The 26,813-nt window shown below is 33.7% G+C and overlaps 1 protein-coding gene across 1 annotated transcript; it reads left to right on the forward strand.

The window, feature by feature from the left end:
* Positions 1 to 1,513: 1,513 nt before the first annotated feature.
* PDC (phosducin) lies at positions 1,514 to 10,923 on the forward strand (the record flags this gene model as incomplete). Its single annotated transcript, XM_081298295.1, has 3 exons — positions 1,514 to 1,574; positions 5,883 to 6,028; positions 10,396 to 10,923. 3 exons carry the CDS (start codon positions 1,514 to 1,516, stop codon positions 10,921 to 10,923), a joined length of 735 nt encoding a protein of 244 aa, XP_081154421.1.
* Positions 10,924 to 26,813: the final 15,890 nt, after the last annotated feature.

The raw sequence follows: 26,813 nt of genomic DNA on the forward strand, positions 1-26,813 counted from the left end.
AACTAAAAAAAATAAGGTTTGATATGAGGGTAGCAAGCAGTTTCACATGAATAAAAAGTGTGTAGTAGATTTTAGCTTCTCAAAAGTACTCCAGGCTCGGTTACTGGATGTTTTCATTTGCTGGGTGGCTAACCTCATTAAAACCTACTCGTTGGTTTGAAGAGAAGCTGTGGTGTTTAGCCAAGGATTGGATTTGCCAATGTTATGCTCGAATTCAGGACCCCCAAAAGACCACCAAAGACCAAGATCGATGTAAGCAGCAAAGAGGTGTTTATTGCGAGCTAGCTCTGCCCTCCGTGCGCACACGGGAACTGGTGACACTGAGAGGCCCCAAGCCCAGGGTTTGCATCAGTTTTATACACTCTTTGGGGAAGGCAGGGACTTGACATACATCATAGCATCTCTTAGCAAATCATCACACACCGCGGGAAAATCAAATAACAACTCTAAAACATGATTAGCACATTCACTGGTGGGAACAAGTTAGGTAGGGGTGATTGTTACTAAGAGAGGGGGATTCATTTGAACTGATTGGTTTAAGCCAAGAGGGGTGTTGGTGCTGATCTATATGGTTTCCCAACACTATAAACTACCAGGAGGGTCATCTGGCATCCCAGGTATTTCCCTATCTCATGCTGATTGATGGCTGCTAGAGGATTGTTGTGGGTCCCCACCTAGCCTGACTGAGTCAGGGACACCTGGCAGCAGATATTTCCTGTTATTTGTAAATAAACAACTTAGAAGGGTGGGAATGTGCCTAGGAGTGCTCTGTGGGTCTTTCCTAGGACAAAGGTCATGTCCCTTCCTTAGACAGGCTTTGCTCTGAGGTAGAGGCTGGTTTTTCACCAAACCATACAGAAAAAATAACTTTGTTATAGTGAGTTAATTTCCATAACAGTGGAATGGTTGAGAGTAGGCTCCCAAGTCAAATAGTCTAGATTAAAAATCTTTGCTCCAGCACTTTCTATGTGATGGTGGGCAAGTAACTTAAATTCCCTTTCAATTTCCTCAGTTGCAAAGTGACATTAACGATTATCCCTACCATATATGGTTATGTGAGAATTAAATGAGTTTTAACTTATAAAATAGTTGGAAAAGCACCTAGCACATAGTAAATATCTGAAGTAAGTATGTAATGATTATTAACTAAATGTTTATTATATAAAATATTAGAGCATAATTATATATAATTTAATAACAATAATTTTTAAAAAGTCAGTTACTGACAATGTTCATCAAACATAAAGAACTAAGATGAAGGTATATTGAAAAAAAAAGACAAACCATGAATTTTCCAGACATCTTTAGCAACACAAATGTTAGATAATGCCGTATCACTTTAATTACTTGCAGTTGACCTACAGTGGAACCTGGCAGCAGGGACCTATAAATATACATATACATACACACATTTACTTTTATATTTATGTATAAATGCATGTATATTCTGGCATTCATCTGCATTTTTGCTTCTTTGTTTATTCTGTAGATTATATAAAGACCAATCCCTAAAATGGAAGAAGGCAAAAGCCAAAGTTTTGAGGAAGATTTTGAAGGACAGGCCACACATACAGGTAAGTAAAGCTAGAAAGAAAAATAATTATTAAATTAAGATTAAATCTACAAATATCTTACAATCAACAAATATATGAAAAATGTTCAATATCTCTAGCAATTAGAGATATGCAAATAAAAAATACTCTAAGATTTCATCTCACTCCAGTCAGAATGGCAATTATCAAGAATTCAAGCAACAATAGTGCTGGTGAGGATGTGGGGAAAAGGTACACTGATTCATTACTGATGGAATTGCAAAATGGTGCAACCACTTTGGAAAGCAATATGGAGATTCCTTAGAAAACTTGGAAAGGAACCACCATTTGACCCAGCTATCTCACTCCTCAGTCTATACCCAAAGGACTTAAAATCAGCATACTGCAGTGATATAACAATGTCAATGTTTATAGCGGCTCAATGCATAATAGCTAAACTGTGAAACCAACCCCAATGCTCTTCCATCGATGAATGGATAAAGAAATTGTGTATGTGTGTGTGTGTGTGTGTATATATATATATATATATATATACACACACATACATATACACACAATGGAATATTACTCAGCCTTAAAGAAGAATGAAATTATGGCATTTACAAGTAAATGGATGAAGTCAGAGAATATCATGCTAAACAAAGTAAGCCAATCTCAAAAAACTAAAGGCCAAATGTTTTCTCTGATAAGTGGATGCTGATCCATAATGCGGAGGGGGTGCAAAGGAAGACTGGAGGAACTTTGGATTGGTCAAAGGGGAGGGAAGGGAGGGGAGGAGGTATGGTGGTGAAAGATGGTGGAATGAGATGGACATTATTACCCTCTATACCGGTATGATTGCACAAATTGTGACTCTACATCATGTACAACCAGAGAAATGAAAAGTTGTGCTCCATTTGTGTGAAAAAATAAAATAAGATTTTAAAAAACTACAAATATCTAATATTCTTGTCAATAATATTCATCATGGAATTTGAGTAATATCTTCATATGGTAATACAGAAAAATTTAAAAATACTCGAGTCCATAAATTAACTTGAAATGAAATAAAACAGTTTTATTTTAATGTCAAAGAATGAGAAACACTACTGATAATTTCTTTTTTGTTTGTTTTTAAGAAAAATGTTATTTCAATTAAAATTTAATACAATTATTCATCCAATAACAATGTGCTCTTCTAAGGAATATAAAGAAAGACTGCAGCAACATTGCAGCAGGGAAAACAATGGTCATTGCATTACCAAGTTTCTCTATTTTCCACACTTCTGGGCATTGTCATTAAATTACTGATAAAAAAAAAGAAAGAAATTAATAATTTTTAGTTGAACCTATGTGATCCTGCAATCTGTACACATGGAAAAATAAGATTAAGATTATGTACCCCATTTGAATCAAATGTATGATATGTCAAGATCATTGTTATGTTTTGAGCAACTAATAAAAAAAAAATAAAAAATAGCACAATAAAATAAATAAATAAATATTTTTTTTTAAAAAGAGGCAATATATATAATCTAAGATACATTAGGTGGTGGATTTCAAATGACAAATATTTCAGATCTACTTGGTCTTTAGAAAACACTAATTATGAGTGGTGATTTGCACACTCCATCTTTTAATTATTTTATTTTTAAAAAAATTTTTTTAAAGAGAGAATTTTTTAATATTTATTTTTCAGTTTTTGGTGGACACAACATCTTTATTCTATGTGGTGCTGAGGATCGAACCCAGCGCCCCGTGCATGTCAGGCGAGCACGCTACCGCTTGAGCCACATCCCCAGCCCTTTTTAATTATTTTATTTTATTTTATTTTTTTATTGGTTGTTCAAAACATTACAATCTTGACATATCATATTTCATACATTAGATTCAAGTGGGTTATTATTTTATTTGTGAGGTCAAATCTTACTGATTCATGGAACAGTAAATTTGCCAAATGTATTCAAAGAATGAAAAACAGCTTTAGTAGAGGGCATTTATAATCTTCACAAGACATTTTAATGCTATTAAGAATTTACTGTCTGTTGATAGAAATTAGCAAAACAAAATCCACCTTGTGGTACTTCACTAATAAATGAAGATTATTAAAATGTTGTATACTTTTATTCCTATGTTTAAAATATAGCCTGAAATTATATTCTTCTTCTGGCATCTTTGATAATAAAAAACATAACAGTATTATAAAAAAAAATTTTTAGTTGTTGATAGACCTTTATTTATTTATTTATTTTTAAATTTATATACGGGGCTGAGAATCAAACCCAGTGCCTCACACATGCCAAGCAAATGTGCTACCACTGAGCCCCAGCCCCAGATTACTGACAATTTTTTGCTGCCCAATTTTCTTGCTACCACACCTCTCTATCCACAATATAACTAACTGATTTTCATTGCTCTACTCTCCTCCAACCTGTCCCCACTACAGTCTTTTAAATGGTGTATAACTATCTATATGCCACTACAAAGAGCTTAAAAGTTAAATGCCATTAAATTTTAAAAATCAAATTTCTTTTAACTCTATTGAATCTGATTTGACTAGTAGTTTCCTGTATCTTTTTAATATGGACTTAGAACCTTTAAATTTAGCTAAAAGTTTGAATTCACACTAGTACTAGGCAAAATATGTGGCAATTCATTTTTTAAAGGTCATGTAAGCAATAGCTCTCTAAGTACAACATAAAAAAATTTATAAATTCAGAAGAAGGAAAAACAAAGCAAATAATAATTGGAGCAAAAATTTTTTAAAAACTAACAAATTAGGAAAAAAATTTACAAATCAATAGGCAAACAAAAGATCAACTTCTTAATATGTATTAAGACCTCTTACAAATTAATAAGAAAAAGATGATCAACCAAATGGGACAAGGGACAAAAGATTGGATGGGAAGCAAAAACAAACCAAAAAAAAAAAAAAAACCACTTATAAATTTAGAACTTTGGTGAGATGCATTCTTTTTTCACACAACTAGAAAAAGTAAAAGACTTAATAACACTTTTTGGAATAAGACAACTTCATATATTGCTGAGAATAGTTTAAGTTGGTACAATCTTTGTAAGGGCAGTCTAGTAAAAGCAAAATCTGAAATGTGTAATGTCCTTTGACCAAACAGTTTTACTTCTACAACGATAGATATACCTGCATAGATATAAAAAAAAAAAAAAATGTGCAGAGTTCTTCACACAGCATCATGTCATAGAAAAAACTGTGGAAATAATAATGCATATCAACAAGAAACTGACCAAGTAAATTAGAATAGAATACCATACCTCCATTAAAAAAGAAAAAGAGCCTTGTTATGTGTGTAGATGAAAGAAATCTCAAAGACATATTATGAAGTGAAAACATTAAGTAAGGAAAAGTATGTGTAATACATATAAATTGTGTATATAATGTGTGCATATAATATCTTACCATTTGTGGCAAACAGGAGAAAAAAGATTCTACACACAAAACCACACATATAAAATGTTTTGTATCTGCATAAAATATCTGGAAGATCAAGACTATACAAGAAAATTTAAAAAACATCGATTGCCTGAATATACTTGCATATAGAACATAACATTAAAGGCATAGAAAGATTAAGCTTGAGTGAAGGATATTCAGTTTATTTCTCCATGTTTTCAAGAATTTATGACCTTGTAAGCACTGATACCCACCCCGCCCCACCCAGTATTGTTACTTTTCAGGGCAACTGAATATCAGAATTCCAGTTGGATCATCCTTGATTTAATTAACTTTTCTTAAATCTGCAGATTCCATCTCTCCTGTATCTGTAGAAGATTCTTAAGACTCTTAGAAGAAATTGGGTGATTATGTAATGACTTTCTCTAAAGCATCTTAGTTTTGCTAATTGAGGTCAGGCTTCCTTCTCACTGGTTGTCTTTAGTCATTCTTGTTATCTATCCTTTCCCCAATAATCACAGACCTGGTTTCCTTTATTAACAGTGTAATACCAATGTTACTTTATTGCTGAAGCTTCTTTCTTATATAACAAAAGTGCTATTTTTTAAAAATTCTCCTTTTCACCATATATTCTAATTTTTAAAAATTTCTATCCCATTCTTTTTGCCAATAGCTCAAAGTGCGTAATTTATATTTTCATTAGAGCAGATTATTTTACAAAGATTCTTTGCCAATATCCAATTAACAAGATTAATCTGAAAGAACACTTTTACGAGCAAGGCAGTAGGAATTTCTAGGCCAAAGAAAATGTTTTTTTTCCTGACGCAGGAGATAAGAAGTCTGTTTCCACAGCAATATGTACACAAATTTCAATTATGCAGATAGTTCTTTTCAAAATGCAGGTGGGATTTTTTTTATTCCAGGTCCCAAAGGAGTAATAAATGATTGGAGAAAGTTTAAATTAAGGAGTGAAGAGAGTGAATCCATCCCACCTAGCAAGAAGGAGATTCTCAGGCAAATGTCTTCTCCTCAGAGCAGAAATGACTCAAAAGAAAGATTCAGCAGAAAGGTAAGATAAGTAAAAAACATTTATTAAAGATTTACAATGTGCTAAGTCACTCTAAATAATTACTTTAGAACACTATGAAAGATATTCATTACAATATTGTTTATACTGGCAAAAATGGAAATGAAGTTAATCTCTATCAAAGCATTCCATACTAACAAATGTATACAGCTATTAAAAGAATGAGCTACAGGGCTGGGGATGTGGCTCAAGTGGTAGCGCACTCGCCAGGCGTGCGGCCCAGGTTCGATCCAGGTTCGATCCTCAGAACCACATACCAACAAAGATGTTGTGTCCACCGAGAACTAAAAAATAAATATTAAAAAATTCTCTCTCTCTCTCTCTCTCTCTCGGAAAAAAAATCATTAAAAAAAAAGAATGAGTTACAAATACATGAATTGACTTCAGGGAAGTTTCACAATATGAGAAGCTAAGTGCATAGAGTTTTAAATTATATGAATAATTCTATTCTAAAGAAGAAAGAAACACACATTGTAATTTTTTATGTTTTTATTAGTACATTATAGTTATATATAATATTGAAGTTCATTTTGACATAATCATATATCTATGGCATATAATTTGCTCTACTTCAGTACCCGGTACTTCTTCTTTCCTTTCCTTCCTCCCCCTATTCCTCTTCCTTTATTATATTGGTCTTCCTTCTATTTTTTTTTACAGTTTTTTTAAAAATTAGTGCTTTATAGAGATACATAAAGGTGAAATTATTGTGGTATATTCATTTATGCACATAGCACAATCTGGTCAATTTCATTCCTCCATTCCTCCCTTTTCCAGTTGCTCCCCCCTCTCCCTCAATCCCCTTTCTTTGTTCCACTGATTTCCCTTCTATTCCCGTGGAATCCCCCACTCCTGCTTTTGTTCCTTATTTTGGTCTAACTTCGAATTATCAGAGAAAACATTTGACCCTTGACTTTCCAAGTCAGGCTTATTTCACTCAACATGATGTTCTCCAGTTCCATCCATTTACCAGCAAATGCTGTAATTTCATCCTTCTTTCTGGCTGAAAAAAATTTTGTTGTTTATATATACCACATTTTCTTAATCCATTCATCTGTTGATGAACATCTGGGCTGGTTCCAGTGAATTACACTGCTATAAACACTGATGTGCATGTATCACTATAGTATGCTGATTTTAGTTCTTTAGGATAAATACCAAGAAGTTCGATTGCTGAATCATATGGTGGTTCCATTTCTGATCTTTTGAGGAATCTCCATTTTGCTTTCCAAAGTGGTTGTACCTTGTTTGTACTCCCATCAACAAGGCATGAGTTGTAAATATGTCCCTTATTTAAAACACCCTATGTTTTTTGTTTGTTTTGTGGTACTGGAGATTAAACCCAGGGCACTCTACCACTGAGCTATATCCCCAGTCCATTTTTAATTTAAATTTTGAGACAGGATCTCACTAAGTTGCTAAGGCTGATCTTGAACTTGTGATCCTCCTGCCTCCCAAGTAGTTTGAATTGTAGGAATGTGCCACTAAGCCCAGATCTGTATGTTTTTAATGCTTATGTGATTATAAGCATATGAGTTTGTGTAGAAAATTACAGAGACATTCACCAAGTTGACAATATTGATAATTTGAAAGAATGAGACTGGGGAAAAAGGAGGAGGAAAAATAAATCTCAAAAACAAGGGGGGTGGGGTTGTGGCTCAGAAGTTGAGTGCTTGCCTAGCACATGTGAGGCCCTGGGTTTAATCCTCAGCACCACATAAAAATAAAAAACTAAAATAAATGTATTGTGTCCAACTACAACTAAAAAATAAATATTAAAACAACAATAACAACAACAAAGCCTATATATTTATACCTCTGCTAAAAAGTTGTATTTTTAAAAGATTTCCCTTATTTAGGTTATATAATGTATATGTTTATGTCATAAAGAGATATATTAAAATGTTAATGGGGATTATCTGAGTATTAAAGTAGTAAAATTTCAGTATTTTTTTGTTTTTTAAGCCATGTTTTTATCTTCATAATTAGAATGCATTATTTAAATACCAATGATTGTGAAAAAGAAACCATAAAGTCACTTTCATTTGTGGGGAAAAATCACAATAGTGAATTATTTATCTCTAAACCAGTGCATATGAGTTGTATACTGAGAGTCAACAGACAACTACAGTCAGAAATAAGCCTTGGTCTAAGGCTTCTGACAAGGGTGATGATCTTCAAGTCAAATAGTTTTGGGGAGTGGGGGCAGAGGATGTTTCTTTATTGAGTCACTATGCTGTGGATGAGACAAATTTTCCCATCTGAATTACTGCAAGAATACCTACTCTTGTTTGGAACAGATGTAGAGAGAAAACAAGTATGAAAGTATTTTAAAACATAAAAAACTATCCAAATGTGTTATGTAAAAATCTTGTGTCTAGGCTAGGTTTTGGAAATGTACCTTAATGCCTATATATCTGTACACCTGAATAAGTAAATAGAACAAGTTCTCATATGAATGCTCAAATTCATCTTGAAATCAATATTTGTGTGGTTAGTCTATTAAAGTATCAGAACTCCGGTAGCAACTTAAGAATTATGCAAAATGTCCATTAATTTTAGAGCTAAAACAAATCAAATTGAGACAATGCTGTTAAGAGAGAAAATGTAATAGGATAAGAAAAAGAAAGAAGACATTAAGAAAACAAATATAAGAGGGAGAAACAAGAGAAAGAAGGAATAAAAGCATAAGATATTTCTCCTTAACTTGAATCTCAGTATATTCGTAGTCACAATGACACTAATAATGCTTATCTCAGAGGTTTGTTGTGTGGATTAAATAATATAATCCACGGAAAATGCATAAGACATGGTAGATATACCATAAACATTAGTTTTTTGCCATCTTAATTTTCCTACACTTTATTGTTTTCCCAAAGATGGAAATGTGCTTATAAATATACTTTATAAAATTGGCCTTTGGTTTCCAAAGCCAATTTTATACATTACCTGTTTTGGAGGAGTTAATTTCTCTCCTTTAAAAATTGACTGTCATCCCAGAGACTCAGGAGCTGAGACAGGAGGATCCCAAGTTTCAGGCCAGCCTCAGCAACTTAGCAAGGCCCTAAGCAATTTAGAGAAACTGTCTCAAAAAAAAAATTAAAATAATAATTAATAAGGTCTGGGGATGTAACTCAGTGGTAAAGCACCCCTCAGTTCAATCCCCAGTACTTAAAAAAAAATTGACAGCAGTTGCTTTTTGAGCAGTTATATGATGATAAGGCAGTAGACGCTGATCCTTCTTGGGTGCTATCCAACTTCCATGACTTGGGGGTTCTCCACATTTATTAGTGTCCCATACAACATTATGTCCCATTGCTCCTTTATACTTTCTTTTGGTTTGGTTTGGTAAGGGGTGCTTGACATTCTTCTAAATACATTAATAACAGAGAAGATATCTTGAAAGACTATGCAGGTAATTTTAAATCCTAGCTGCAGTGAAAAGAAGCTGTCTTGAAAGAAGAAATTTAGGTCTTTTCTCATTTTAGCCTAAACCAATGGATAAGAATAACCTAGAGGGCTTGTTAAAACATGGATGAGCCTCACCCTTACAGGTTCTGATTCAGTAGATGTGGGTGGTGCCCCAAAATGTACATTCCAAGAAATTCCCAAGTGATGCTGAGGTTGCTGGTCCAGCAGTTGGCATTCTTGTTAAATCTTATGAATTCTAAGTAACTCTGTCTTGTTTGAATTCCATTCTACATATTCTAAAAGTCCAGTAAATTATAAGACTTTAACAACTTTTGTGGAGGGAACATATGGAGGCATTTGTTAGAGACACATTTAAGTGTGTGTGTGTGTGTGTGTGTGTTTAGTGGTTTGTTGTTGTTGTTTTGTTTCTTATTTGCTGGATTTTTTTTTTCACCCAAAGTGGTGAGTGTCATATTTCTCACTGAGACTGTGAGCTTCTTGTGGCTCAACTGCATTCAGCAATAATTATATATGGATTTAAGAATGAAATAATTATTGAACTCTTACTGTGTACCAAACATTATCTTAGATGTTGAAGATACATTAAGACAAATAAAATTCCTTCTCTTGTTGAACATAGTTAGAAAAACTGATATTAAATTAATCAAATATATAATATAAGCTTGGTTAGTATTTATTGCTATAATAAACAGTATAAAGAATTAAGAGTAGATCAGGGACCCTTTTAAGTAATCAAGGAAAGTGACCTTTGAACAAATTCTCGAATTAGGTAAATGCCGTATCAGGAGTGGGGAGGAAGTGATCTAGGCAGAGAGAATAGCAAATACAAACTCCTGAGTGGAGAAGGGGTGTGGTATGCCTAAGGAATACACACTTCTGGCTGAATGATCTCTATCATTTCTTTCATCTGTTCTCAGATGAGCATTCAAGAATATGAACTAATCCATCAAGACAAAGAGGATGAAAACTGCCTACGTAAATACCGAAGACAGTGCATGCAGGATATGCATCAGAAGCTGAGTTTTGGGCCTAGATACGGGTTTGTATATGAGCTGGAAACTGGGGAGCAATTCCTGGAAACAATTGAAAAGGAGCAAAAGATCACCACAATTGTTGTTCACATTTATGAAGATGGCATTAAGGGCTGTGATGCTCTAAACAATAGTTTTACATACCTTGCGGCAGAATACCCTATGGCCAAATTTTGTAAAATAAAAGCTTCTAATACAGGTGCTAGGGACCGCTTTTCCTCAGAGGTACTCCCCACACTACTTGTTTACAAAGGTGGGGAACTCATAAGCAACTTTGTTAGTATTGCTGAACAGTTTGCTGAAGAATTTTTTGCTGGAGATGTGGAGTCTTTCCTGAATGAATATGGGTTGCTACCTGAAAGAGAGATACAAGCCCTAGAGCAGACCAACATGGAGGAAGAAGATATGGAATAAAGTTCACTGTGTTAGCTGGGTGTGGTGGTGCATACCTGTAATCCCAGAGGTTTGGGAGGCTGAGGCAGGAGGACTGTGAGTTTGAAGCCAGCCCCATAAACTTAGTGAGGCCCTAAGCAATTTAGCAAGACCCTGTCTCTAAATAAAATATAAAAATGGGCTGGGGATGTGGCTCAGTGGTTAAGCACCCTGGGTTCACTTCTGGGTACCAAAAAAAAAAAAGACTCACAGTGTCAATATCTCATATTTATTCTTTATATAATAAACATTGATTTTGGTAGTATCCACATTCCTTTAGAGAACACCAAATATGGTCATGATTATTGTAATTTTCAAAAAAAGATTAAAATTTTCAGTGTTAATATTAATGTTAGTTATTCAAATTGATACAGTGCTTTACAACAAAACCATTGTAGTCCTTAGCAACACTGTTTAGTAAACAAAGAGGCTGTGGATAATATTATGTCATTTTCTAAAACTCTCTTTCAAGTTATGTTTTAGCTTTTTTATTCTTTGTTTTTTCCTCAGTGTTATTTTTATTTGTGCTTTTCAAACTAATTTTCAAATTAATTACAATTTTCCTTGCATAATAAGAATAAAATATCACATGGAAATGAATTTTCAGTGTTTACTCTTTCTCAAGTATTACATTATCAAAGTTCAAAATATTTTGTAAAGACAAAAACGTTTTCATTCAATAAAGTATCTTATATTCCAATCAAATCAAAACATAAGAAATTTTGAAATATTGTGCAATATTAATGTTGTGAAAATAAAAGTTGCATTTGTTAAAAGTATACAAGAAATGTTTGCTTATTCTATGGATGAGAAAAATATATATAGTAGTAATAATAACTTCAGTTATCATCTATTGATAACCAATTATTTTATACATTTTTATCTCTAATTAGTAACCACAAATTTACATGTAGTCTTATCCTTATTTTTAAACAATGAAGCTAAGATTCAGAGAAATAAAGTGGAAGTTCTACTTTTATTTCCCTTGAAAATATTTGATATTTCATCTTCCCACATGAATATATGGAAGCTAAAAACAAAAGATCTTTTATGTTTTTAAATATATTAAGGATTAAGATAAAAGAAATTTCTAGGTGTCTGAATCAGAGTGGGAAATTAATGGTGAGTAAAGCTGAAGCAATATGGCTTTCTATTGAAGACATGGTGCTTGATAAGTACCCAGAAATGGGCTCCCTGTGAGAGATGTGTTTAAACAGGTTTTCACATTTCTCCCTGGTAGCCCAGTGTTGAAACTATAAATGTGACACAAGTTTTAGTCTCCACACTCTTGAATGACTACTGCATAGTTTCTCTTCTGATACTTTTTGCACCTCTTTCTCCAACTCCACATTTTCCACATTTCATTGATCAAAAAGTTGCTTTCACTTGAGACCTACTTCATCTTTCCATCATCAGAACTAAAATGTGTACCTATATGTAAAGTCTTTCTACTGACATTATGATGGAAGAAAGGTCCATGCAGCTACCAAACTCACCCCATGCTGTAGATTCTATCCTTCTCATCTACACAGTAATTTTTCCTCTTGCAATTATTCCCCTCCTTTGCATTATCCGTTTCTCCCTTTATAGATGTTGTATTACTCATATTGGCTTATAAATTTTAACCTTGCACACTATTTAAAATATGCCTATCTATAATTTAAAATTTCCAACTACCATTCAGTTTCTGATTTTCTTTACAATTGTGTCCCTCAACAGAGGTATCTAAAGTCGCCACCTTTATTCTTCATTTTCAATTATTTTTAAACTGTACTCCAATCAGGTCTTTGTCTCAAGCACTTTAATTACAGTTGCAGTTGTACTAGCAAACTTAATGGTCAATTCTTACTCCTTATTTTATTCTGTCTCCTGTAAGCATATGTCAAAATTGACTGTCTCCATCCTTATTGAGTCATTTCTGGCTCTGACAACACACTGCTAATTTGCTTACTATCCTACTGATTATTCCATCCAAGTCTTTCACTGACTTCTTCTCTAAATCTTTGCTCTAGGTAATCTCCTCAAATGTGTAATCCCAACTACCATTTAAATTCAATAGTCCCCAAATCACACCTTTGGCTTTACCTCTCTACTAGACTTCAAATTCTTATATCTCACCTAGACAAAGCGGGGAAAGAAGGAAAAGAAGAGGTAAAGAAAAAGAACCTTTGCAATTGTACTTGATATCAGTAATATAGAGATGAATAAGATAGAATTCTTTACTATGATGAGCTCATGCTGACCAGTCCCTAATACATTATTGTTCGTGAATCTAAAATTCCAAATCTTTATCCCTTTTATAAATTGGGAAAGGCATTTTAAATAGCCAATAGCCTATTTCTAAGTTGATGAGCAACAGGCATATCACATGAAGGAAAACCACCAGGAGGGAGACATGCAGGATAATTATGTATAAAATGAGGAGTTTTTAAAAATAGTTCAAAATGCTTTCTCTCATCAAGTAATGACTAGCAAATGTAATAATCCCCTACTGAGTTCTCTGCTAAGGAATTATTGGACTTAAAAAGTATAGAAAAAAAACAGGGTCCTTGCATGAGATATTTATAATTCAAAGCTCCTTAGTAGAACAGCTCTTTAGATTGACATTAATTCCATGCAATGGAAGTAAGCACATAAAGGATGGTGGCAAGGCAGTGAGGAATGATAGTCAAATGTCTCAAAAGAGAACAATATTTTAAGAATAAAATATAAGGTTTTTTTCAATCATTAGTTATTGTTAACTGAAGTGTAATACAGTTTTATAGGTCAAGGGCAGTAAAAACTCCTTTTAAAAGAAAGTGAAATTTTCCTTTGAAAGAAAAGTCTCATTTACAGAAGAAAAAGAATAAAAATGGCTTTGAAAGACTCCTGTTCAGAGAAAGATTTACTCTTTTAAGAAATTCCCCACCACACTTTAATTTAGAATATGGAGCTAGCAAGCTTAAGCAGGACTAAGCTCAGGAATGTAGTTAACCCATAATTGCAAAAACAAAAGTAACTAGGTGGCACCTGTGTAGAGAGTGAGTGATGCTAGCAACCATTCTCCAAATAAGCACTTGGTGACTAATGGCTGCCACAGTGAAGCTTTGATCATAACACTCATCGGGAAGAGTCACACAAAAGGCAGGATTTGACTAGAATTATTTGAAGTCCGATGCTGCAGAAATCCTGGATTACAAACTCCCCTCATGTAAACACTTAATCTGCTATTTCATTTGGTAGGAGGAGAGGAAGAGATCATTTATGTCTCAGCAAAAGAATGAAGTTTAAAATGTAAAGGCTTAAAATGCCATAACACGTCTCATAACAAACCACTCAAATAATAACTAGAATAGACTTGAAAGAAAGCTGAGAGTGTTAGTTATAAAGTAATAGGAAAATTTGTAAGGAATAGCAAAATTATCTTATAAATTGAGAATCTCATTCACTCATGGCTTACAAAATAATTATATTGATAATCTGCAACGTGTCATGCAGTGTCCTTGAAAACAAAGATTTATACAGGGAATGAATGGATAAATGCATCTACATTTGGATCTGTATACTGTGGTGAATATTTTAAGTAGCAATACCAGACTTCCTATGTTTCAATCCACTCACTAATTTTGTGACTTTGGGCAAATTGGTTAACCTTTCTGTACCTGTTTTTATATCTGTAAGATAAGGATAATAACAGCATGCACATCCTCCTTGGGTTGGTTTTTTTGTTTGTGAGAGAAAAAAATAAATCATCTAAATTATTTAGAACAATACCTGACACACCAGTATTACTCAAATGTTAGTTGGTATTATTAATAGATACACATAAAGTAAAACCACACATATAGTCATAGATATAAGATATTAAACCTGCTTATGTAAAGAGAAACTAATTGATGAAGAAGTCAGAATGCAATTCATTTATACCAAACATGTTTCTCATGTTCTTCCAGATAAGGAATTTATTAAATATTTTATATATAACATTTGAATTGAAAGAGTAAGGGGCTTTGAAACTGAGACAAATGAATAGTACCCAACACAATCACCTAGCCACCAAACACCTTACACTCTACAGTCCACCTTATGTAATTTTGGGCCTTTAGATTGCTAGTGACCACTCGCAAATGGAAAATTCCTTCCTCACCTGGCTTTCAGAATACCACTTTCCAGATCCTTCTCTGCTTCTATGACCATTCTTTCTCAGTCTTATCTCTTGGCCTATTTTGTTTTTTTTTCCTTTCATGATGCTGGGGATTGAACCCAGGGCCTTGTGCCTGCTAAGCATGCACTCTACCAACTAAGCTATATCCTCAGCTCCTTGGCCTTTCTTGAAATGGCCCTTGGATATTAGTAGGATGGCACCAGGTACTACCTATACCATGATTTCTGAAAGTCACTCTTCTTGACACCTCTGGTCAGGGAGTTCTTCATTGTGGAGGTCTGTGCTATGCACTGTAGGATGTTTAGCTCCATCCCCAGCCTCTGCCCACTGGATGCCAATAGCACTCCTCCCCTAGTTGTGAAAACTAAAACTATGTTTGGACATCGCCAAGTGTTCTCCAGAGAGCAAAAAATCACCCCCAGTCAAGAATCACTTACATCCTTTTACAAAATATATATCTTCTGTCTGCTGCATTCCATGTCAATGGAAATTCAATTATTAGTATTTTTTGCTTGAACCACTGCAATCATTTCATAACTGGGTGGGCTTCACAACTCACAGTCTTCATGAGGATACTAGACTGACCCTTAAAGGACTGTCAGTGCATGGGGAAACCCCAAGGTTGTAGTCCATACACTGCTGAAAATTTTGGGGGGATCATCTGTGTGACAAACAAGAAGTGGAATTTTAAGAATTTTTAATTTTCATTCTGAAACATTTGGGAAAATAGATACTCTTTTTTGATGTCCTGTAGTTTGTGGATATGCAGTAACCATGTACAGAAATATTATATTTCCCATTATTAGGGAAACTTATTCTTTCAAAAGAGCATAAACTCATCAGGCATAGTAGTGTACACCTATAATTCCAGTGAATTGGAAGGTTGAGGCAGGAGGAAGCCAGCCTGGGCAACTCAGAAAGACCCTCACCAACTAATTGAGACCTTGTTTCAAAATTTTAAAAAAGGGATGGGGGATGGGGATGTAGCCTATTGGTAAAGTACCCCTGTATTAAATCCTTAGTACCAAGGAAAGAAAAGAAAAAAAAAAAAGAATATAAACTCAACAGTAATGTTTCACTAGACAATTTTCAAGAGTTTAATCTTCATTTGAAAATTTGCAATCTGAAAACAGTATAAACACTAAAATAGTATTGATATGAATTTAGATAAAGGAATGCAGATTTAATGACAAATTATTTTATAGCAACTAAACTTGAAAAATTTTGATAGTTTGTAAAATTTTGTGTGTATATATACACATATATATATACACATACAAAAATTGTGTAGGTACATACAAAATAATAATTTTATCTTTATTTTTAAAGATAGGCATTGTTCCAATATCTTTGTCCCTTTAATAAGAAAAAGTTGGAAGTAATTTAAGAACAAATACCTTTGTCATGAGCAGTTAGTTATTTGCCATGTTATGAGATAATATACTTTATGAGCAAGTTAAATATTAAGTTCCTGAAAGACATCTAAAAGCCAATAATTATATAAGTTCATGATTACTAAAGAATTTATGTAAAGGCAGTACAATATATCCTGTGAAATAGGAGCTTTGGAGACCCCAAATAAAACCTAATATTTTTATAATGTATTATAATATACACATGCTCCTCAACTTATAATGGGGCTATCTCCCCATAACTCCCCAGAAACTCAATGAATATATATATATATATATATATATATATATATATATATATATATATATATATAATGGATGAAAATGCATTTAATACATCTAACCTACAGAATACCACGGTTTAGTAATAGTACACTGTAGAATATTGCTTGTTTACCCTTCTGATTGAGCAGTTGCCTAAGAGCCAAGGTGCACACTGGAAGAGAGTACTACATTTTACTAGTCCAGAAAAGATCAAAATTCAGAACTTGAATTATGATTACTACTGAATGCATGTTGCTTTTGTACTATTGTAGAGAAAAAAAAAGATAAATCAAACTATCATTGAATCAGGGACTGTGTGTATAAATAACTTCATATATATTATTATCTCATTTGAAAAACTATGAGAATACAATTGTCTTCTTAGGTAGGCAGAGAATTGTTTTCAATATATACTGTTCAAAGATGAAGAAATTAAATTGTTCATGGTTAGTTGACTTGTTCAGGTTTATATACAGCTGGAACTATGCAGAGCTTGAACTTCGTCTTGTGCCTCCCACTTCTAGCTCCTGTACTTCACACATTATATCATACTTCTTTGTGGCAGTCACCAGCACAAAGAATACATTAGCAAACAAATTCAGTATTCTCTAAGATCTATCTTAATATGCTTCAGGTAGTGTCAAGTCTGTAGGAAAAAGAGGGGGGAGGGAGGGAGGAGGAGGAGGAGGAGGAGATATATCAGTACTCCATCAGATATTTCAGTACCATTCTTTTAATCTTTGTTATATCAAAGAGGAGGAGGAGGAAGAGGAGGAGGAGGAGGAAGAAGGAAGGGAGTGAGAGACCTGGAATCCAAATAAAGCTTCAATACTCTGGTTTCTCTTTAGATCGTATAAATCTTTCACCTTTTACCAAATAAAGCTTCAGTAAACCCCACAACTGAAAAATTAATGCAGTAGGCATAGCTCTGGCAGAGAAAACAAAGCAAATTATATGGTAATCTCATTTTTAATTATACATTTTCATTATTTGAGCAATAGCATTCAAGGAAAACATTAAATTTTATTATTACTGGAGGCTGTCAGCTATAAAAACTGCTGAAGTCTGTTTATCTTTCAGGAATTTTTGTTTGTTTTTCTATTTGCCACAGTATATAAGAAAATGCTCAGAAAAATTAATTTTCACAAAACCAAGTGTTTCGACTTTGGCTATTTTATTTCTCAGAATGTCCACTCTCCATTCCCAATCTGTGGACATATGTAACATGTTACCTTAAAAATAGTAATTCATTTTTTAATTTTTTCATTTATTCATTGCTGATTGTACATAATTACCTCCCCTACAGGGCTCTTATTCTAACAAATTAGATTCACTTGCCATAGGCAATGATAATCACACATGAAATTAAACTTACTAGGTAACTTGAATTACAATGAATTACCTAATAAATTGTTTAAGTCCTACAGAAGTTTAGAAGAATAAGGCCTATGGCTCTGTTACATTTACCTTTTGTTAAAAATAAACGCAGTTACCATTCTTGACATTTTACCTCCAATTTTTTTTTTCCCATCTTAAAGTATGTTGTTGATCCACATACATAGACAGACAGACAGACAGACACACATTTTTAAATGGGGAGAACTTTTAAACCATTACTTGATTTTTCCTAAAGAAGCAGCAGTGAGTTGTTATCCATTTGAAACCAGTTATTTTACTATTCTTTCCCAGTCCATTTCCAAGTGAAAATTTAAAGAAGAAGCAATTCCAAACATAATAATTGTAACAAAAACCATAAATGGTTTACATTTTCTAGTTAAAAAATATATATTGTCCAATTAAACTGTTTTAGAAACCCTGGTATTTGGTATCAAAAGAGATACTGTAAAGCATAAGGATATAGAAAAGTAAAACATAAAACAATGGCAAAGCTGTATCAAGCAAATACAATTTTTACAAAGTGAATATAGCTAAATTAATATCAGATAACTAAGTTTAAAAAAGAAGAATTATTAAACAGAAATAGTCATCATCTACTAATAGAATGGTATGTTTTAGCAAGAACATATAATGTTATACCTCTATATACCTAATGTCATAAAATATATATAGTAAAAATTGATAGAATACAAAAACAAAGTGACAATTCTCCATCAGATATTTCAGTACCATTCTTTTAATCTTTGCTATATCAAGTATAAAAAGTATCTATGTGGGCATTAACCATATACTTGATCTAAGGAATATATATAAAGCATTGCAATGCATAATTAATAAAATAACCACATTTTCCCCCCTCTACCACACAAATAATGTTTTTAAGGGTAAACTAAACATTTAATAATAAAATGGGACATTATAAGACAATCACATTTTAGGAATGCAATAAATTAAATAGAAATTAATAACAAATAAGAAATCTAAAATTCTTCGAGTTGAAATATAATAAGATAGCTTATAATAAATCTTTGGGAATATACCCAAAACAGAAATTTTACCATTAAAAATGTAAGTTACAAAAGAAGAAAAACTTACAATAAATGATCTGGGTGTACAACTCAATAAATTGATAAAAATAAAATAAGGTAAATCAACAAAGTAGAAAAATGAAATAAATGAGGAATCAATGAAATATAAATTCTATAGATAGAATACATAATGCCAAAGTTGGTTCTCTAAAAAGAATAACAGATGCCAGGCATGGTAGCACGTGCTCCAGCAGCTCCAGAGGCTGAGGCAGGAGGATCTCAAGTTCAAAGCCAGCCTCAGCAAAAGCAAGGTTCTAAGTGAGACCCTATCCTAAATAAAATACAAAAAAGGCCTGTGGATGTGGCTCAGTGGTTGAGTGCCCCTGAATTCAATCCCCAGTACAAAAAAAAATACTAACAAAATAAAAATATCTGCCAGACTGATAGCAGAGAGTGGGTATGGAGAATAAGCTTAAATAGACAATATTAGGATTTTTTTTTTAAAAAAAACATAGTATAAACCAGGTGTGGTGGCCCACGCCTGTTATTCCAGCAGCTTGGGAGGCTGAGGCAGAAGGATTTGGGGATTATTCTGTTTATATTCTCTGAAGAAACCAATATTAAACTATCTGATTCTAATCAATTTGATAGAATTAATTCATAAATACATCTAGATCTTCTGTTTTGAGGGGGTTAATATTTTGTAACTTCTGTTCTGGTTTTTCCTAAATTCAGGTAATTTATACTTTTCTAGGAATTTTTCTGTTTTGAAATTTGTTGGCCTTAAGTTGTTTATAGTGCTTTATATCTTTTTAATCTCAATTCTATCTATACATATTTTGGGGAGGGTACCAGGGATTGAATTCAGGGGCACTCAACCACCAAGCCACATTCTCAGCCCTATTTTGTATTTTTTATTTAGAGACAGGGTCTCACTAAGTTGCTTAGTGCCTTACTTTTGCTGAGGCTGGCCTTCTTTGCTTTCAAGTTATTCATAAAATGAGACTTCCAAATGCTGCTATTTATTTTTTTCTATTCTATCCTATAAGAAGTTGGAGACCAGTAGAGTCATTTATTTACCACTGTGTGACAATTCCACCATGTTTCTTTGATCAAGCCAATCTCCTATTCTTTGCAACAATTTTCCTAAATACTTCTTATTCTCATTCTTCTTCATTCTCAGAAGATGACCTTGCAAATTTTATAGAAATCTGAAGGTATCAGATGAGATCATCTTCAACTTTCATTATCAAACTCATAAACATTTGCATGAATTTTTTGAGAGAGAGAGAGAGAGAGAGAGAGAGAGAGAGAGAGAGAGAGAGAGAATTTTAATATTTATTTTTTAGTTCTTGGCGGACACAACATCTTTGTTGGTATGTGGTGCTGAGGATCGAACCCAGGCCTCACGCATGCCAGGCGAGCGCGCTGCCGCTTGAGCCACATCCCCAGCCCCTGCATCAATTTTCTTCATCCTCTGAGCTGTTATATAAGAAGAGACATTCCTTCTCTGAATACTGATTTCACTTATGCTTTAGAGTTGGACTTCCCACCTTCTCAGGAGTCTTAAATTCATATTTTCTTAGTTCTTCACAGAGCTATATTCCTACTTCCACACACTCAGTCATTCCCTTCCATTGGTATCTTTCCCCTTAATATGCGTGTCCCATTAGGTTGCAAGTCACTTTCTTAAATTTCAGTTTCTGAACTGTTGAAAAGAGTGTGATAAAAATGAAAATATTTTGTAACTTGTAAAGTACTCTCTGATGAGAGTTAGTTTAATGTTATTAGAATTTGTTCTAACCTAGAGAGCAAAGGAATTAACTGACTTCCCAAGGCTTTATTTCTTATTTGGCAGATCTAGAGGTATGCCTCAATTCTCTATAATTAATAGCTATTTATAATTTAAAATGAGAATGTTTTCAATAATGCTAACTTGAAAGCATAGAAAGAATTATTTAAAATCTTTGTTTCAATTATTCTTGTTTAGACAAGGATATTACAATCTAGCACCATAGCTTATTGACATTCAGAATTTTAATCATAGCATTTGTATCTGGTGTATCTACAACTAAATTGGATTTGACTAAAATAGAACCTAAGACCTGATTAAACTACTTCATCCCTATCATTAATTCCCCTCCAGAACTCTATATACAAAAGAACTCTTTAACAAACTGAACAAATTAAATGAAGGATCTTTTCCAAAAATGTCAAGTTTTCTTAATTAAGAATTTTTGCACAGGGCATTTTCAGGATTAGAATTTCAGAAGTCCTACAGTATAACATAAAATTTGGCTTTATTTGATGGTGTCAAGTGTATAATATATTTTAACATATTTTTTAAAATGTGAAAAAAGAAGAATAACTTATTTTTATTATTGAGACAAATATAATAGTTATTTACCCAAATATTTACTCTAACTATGTGTCCTGTGGATAGTAATTAATGTGTATTTCAATTGTATTCATCAAATTTGGATCTAGTCAACAATTTTTTGCCCAACTTCCAAGAAGGTTGTAAAAAGCAATTGAGATAATGAATACGAAAGCACTTTCAAAATGGCAAAAGCAAGGACAAATGTTCTGTCATTTCTAAGTCACTTTTATTCTTTGTCCTTAATAAGTAAAAATTTATTACTATTTTAATTTACATTTTAAAAGGTTATAAACTTCATTACAACTCATTGGTTACCTTTAATGAATATTCATTAACACTGCTGACATTCCCAGTATAAGTATTCATTAGGTTAAAGTAAGAAATCAAGAGCAGTTATTTATTATGCATTGGTTAATTTATATTAAGTCAAATTCTTAAGGTGAGAATCAACAAGAATTATGAGCTTGTAATAGAGCTCAGATCAATCCTTTGTTGGTAATACATTAACTGCTGAACATCTAGCAGTACATACAATGAAAAGACATTACGTATGTCCACAAAATACCACAGAAGAAAGGCAAAGAGAGGCGCTATGGCAAAAGGCAAACTGTGTTAAGGGTAATATATGGAGTATTTTAAAAAAATTTTTTAGTTGTTGATAGACCTTTATTTTATTTATTTATATGCAGTGCTGAGACTTGAACCTAGTGCCTCACACGTGCCAGGCAAGTGCACTACCACTGAGCCCCAGCTCCAGCCCTGGAGTATTTTTTAATATTAACTATTTCCTTAGAGAACTCCTTTGTCTCTTCTTTCTCAAGTTTTTTTTTTTTTTACATGCGTGTAGTTATAAATCCAGTCATGATGAAGACCACTATCATTAATTTCTTCCCTTTCTACATGCATGCACCATTCGGTCACCCCCACTGAAAATTGGGCTGCTTTTCCCCCTGGCTGGACCTGTGTTTGCTTTGACCAATTGAATTCAAAGGAAGTGATATTCTGGAGATTCCTAGTCCAGGCCTTAAGATAATTGATGAGATCTACTTACTTTCTCTTTGAACACTGAATGTTGGGACACTTCCTTTTGGATTTCAGCCACCATGCTGTGAGAAGCCCAAACTCTGTGGAGAGGTTGTGTAGGAGAATCATCCAACCATGTGGATGAGCCATCCTGGATTTTATAGCCCTTAAATAATGAAAGCCCTAGCCAACATCATGTGGCCCAAAAACCATCCAGCTGAGCCAGCTGAGCCCTTCATACCCACAGAATCAGAAGAGATAATGGTTGTTCTAAGCCAGTAAATTTTGAAGATGTATGTTATGGAGCAAAAGATAACCAAAATAGAAAATGGTGCCTAGACACAGGGTACTGCTGAAGCAAAGTCAGAATATGTACCCTTAACTTTGGAACTGGGCAAGATATAGAGGATTTAGGGTTTTAACTAACAGTGGTGTCTAGAACAATGAAGAAATTGAAAGGCAACCCTTGTTATGAAAGGCGATAAATACTTTCACCTGTAGTAATGTGAAAGGTAAGACTAATAAGCCTGTGAAAACTGCTAAAGGGAAAAGGCAGATTAATATATTTATGACTCTAGCTAAGATTTCCAGTTAGGACACTGAAAATACCAAATGACTTTTACCTGCCTCTGATCAAATCTGAAAAGAAAAAAAAATGAGCTAAATAAGCTGTTCAGTTTTGAAACAAAAATCTAGAAGAAACATAGAGAATCAAGAACACCTTTTCCAGCCATCTATTTCTTCTCAAGGAAGAAATGACCTCAGAGTAAAGATCAAATTCAAGGAATTGCTGGTAAACCATAGAATCAGGATAAGTTAGGATCAAAATAGAAAATGTGTCTCTGTAATATCCTTTAAGACTTCCGAAATATTTAAGCCAGTGCCTATGAACCTCTTAACCAGACAAGAAGACTTCTAAGGATCTCACAGACCTATAGGGTAGATCATTTAGCCAGATAATGAGTATTTAAGACTCTTGTCTCTCCACTCCTGATTCTCAGCTAAAAGTATAGACACACCTATCTTGAAGAGATTTGTAAGTGTGCCTTTTGCCTAATGGAGTTGATAACTTGATACAAAGGGCATGCAAGGTGCTTTTAAAGGAATTACACACTCTTTTAAGGGATAGAAAGTACAAAATGAAGAGACTTCTGGGTCTTCAATCTCCAAAAATCAGGAAGCAGTTTGAGAAAACTACTCAGCTTTAGTTCTCATCTATTTATTTACCTTTGCAGTACTAGAGATTGAACTCAATGGTGCTCTACCATTGAGCTACATCCCCAGCCTTTTGAGACAGCATCTTGCTAAATTTCCCAGGATGGCCTTGAAGTTGAGATCCTCCTGCCTCAGCTTCCCTAGTCACTGGGATTATAGTTGTGCACCACTGCGCCTGACCAGTGACAGTTACTCAGTTTTAAATATAAATTTCTCATGGAAGTGGATGACTCCAAGCAGAGTCAGTATTTCACAGGAAATAGCTAATAGCTGAGAATCACTTTGGGGGAGAATTAGGCCTTAATCAACATACATTTTCTTCTTCCAGAATCATGATGAATTACAGACATGTACTCAATTGACATTCTGAATTGCCATAGCTTATTCATTGTTGTGTGTCACTCATTGCACATCTTGAACAAGGGTGTCTGCTGCTTGACTATTGGGTGCTAGATGAATATGGGGGAAAAAACTTGTTTCCCTAGTTTCATGCATCTTCAGATGGAGAAATTGCAGGAAGTATTCCTCATATGTACTTGAAACTGATTTAGATCAAACTAGGCCTTGAGCTTGAACCTGATGCCATGTTGAGATGAAAATAAGATTTCTTGGGAGGCAGTGAATGCATTCTATGGCCAAAAGGTATATTGGACATCTCCAAAGATGGCTGACTTCAAGCCTGTCCTTTCTTTTGTATGCACTTCCTTTGTGAATTAAGAGAAAAGGGTTGTTTTTTCCTTCTCCTTTAATCTAGGCTGACTCTGTAAATTAGTTTGGCCAATACAATGTAATGGAAATTATATTCTGGGACTTTAAACCAGAGCCCAACAGAACTCCACATCTCTTTTCCTTTTCTTGGAATACTCATACTTATGATGCTACTTCTTGAATCCCAGGCACCATGATAGAATACCAAGTCAGGTGGAGAGGCTACATAGACTGTGATAGCTCGATTCCCAACTGCCCTATGAATGAACTTTCCTGTTTGATTCAACCCCCATCTAGTCCCTAGATTCACAGAATTGTGAGAAAAATTAAATACTTAAAATATTTTCTTATGCAGTGCTAGAAACTGAGCACTAGTAAACTCTACCACTGAGCTACATCCACAGCCCTTTCAATTATTTTTTCTTAATTGAACTCAGGGGTGCTTTACAACTGAGCTGTGCCCCTAGCTTTTTTATTTTGAGAAAGTGTCTCATTAAGTTGCTTAGGGCCTTGCCAAATTGTCAAGGACAGCCTGAAACTTGGGATCCTCCTGCCTCCACCTCCCAAGTTGCTGAAATTACAGGTGTGTGACACCAGACATATATTTTTTAATGCACACCATCTTTATTAGCACTGTCACATTTCTAACTTTTCAATCTATTGAATGTAAAATGGTATTTATTGTGATCTTAGCCAAGTATTTAAGTAGTTAAATATCTTTCGTGTGTATAGTCACATCCTGTTAAAATACCTGGTTTGTCTTCTGCTTATTTTTCTACAGGACAATATGAATAAAAGGGAGATAATGGGCATCCTTGTTGTGTTCCTCATTTTTAATGCATATAGTACAGTCATGATACATGTTCTCTTTTATGACACTGAATTCATTTGAATAGTGCTTCTTTTATGATTGATAAGAATTGATATTAGCCTATAGTTTTCTTTCCTCTTACTAACATGTCTGATTTTAGGAAGCTATATAAGTCTCATATACTCAGCTAGAAAGTATTCCCTTGATATGTGTGCTTGGAAAATTCGTATAAATTTTGGAATGGTATATCTTTGAAAGGGGTAAAACTTACTCTAAACCTTGGTCAGGTGTTGCCAACATTTTTTAAATTTCTTTTTACTACAAAACAGTACTAAGTCCAGTTTCTCTCTCTTCTTGAGACAATTTAAGTAAATTGTAGTTTTCTGGAGTTTAGTCTATTTTGTCTGTTTTCAAATCTGTGAGCACTAAGAAGCTCTTGGTACTTTTTCCCCCATCTATGCTGTACCTGTGGGATAGAACCCTTTCAAGCTTTATGTTGTTTACATGTGCTTGTTTTCTTCCTGTCCCATTATGCCAGTTTAGTTTTGTCATGAAAACAATGTTGATGTTGTTAATCTTTTTCTTTTTTTAAAAAAATAGAGAGATTTTTTAAATATTTATTTTTTTAAGTTTTCGGCGGACACAACATCTTTGTATGTGGTGCTGAGGATCAAACCCTGGCGGCATGCAAGCCAGGCGAGCGCGCTACCGCTTGAGCCACATCCCCAGCCCTAATCTTTATCTTTTTCTAATTCATCAATTCATTACTTTCATTTCCTTCTACATTGTATATTCTAGTGTTTTAAGTCAGACATTCAGTCATTTTCCCTAATTTCCTTTCAAAGTGTATTTCTGCTCTATCAATTTTTAAAAACAAATTACTTAGATTCTCAGTACTTATGGGTGTGTTTTTTTTGTTTTTTTTTTCTTTTCCGGCTACCAGGGATGGAACTCAGGGACACATACCCAGCCTTTCGAATTTGAGACAGGATCCTGCTAAGTTGCTTAAGTCCTTGCTAAATTGCTGAGGCTGGCCTTGAACTTGCAATCTTCTTGCCTTAGCCTCCCCAGCTGCTAGGATTACAGATGTGCACCACCACACCCTGCAGTCATGTTTTCTTCTTATATTTACAAGGGCCTTTTAAGCTTACAAAAGGAATGATTTAAAACATTTGACATTTACTACCGAGTTCTGATTTTTTCTCAGTATTAAAATAAATTATCTGAAACTTATTGTGATTTACTTCATGTCTAGTGTGGTACATGGCCACTTTTTGATAATATATAGTGATAAAGAAAAATATTCTAATTGTTAAAACACATTATGTGTCTGCTGTTAATAGTATTAATTATATTGAAACATTTTCACTTGTCTGCTTATCAATTGAGAAAGTTGAAATCTATTCATTTTTGTTTTAGCCTTATAATTCATACACTTATATCTTTTCATAAGATATATACAATTTTTAAATTGTTATATATTCCTAGT

Source organism: Spermophilus citellus (assembly GCF_964194105.1).
Source record: "Spermophilus citellus genome assembly, chromosome: 6".
Taxonomy (NCBI): Eukaryota; Metazoa; Chordata; class Mammalia; order Rodentia; family Sciuridae; genus Spermophilus; species Spermophilus citellus.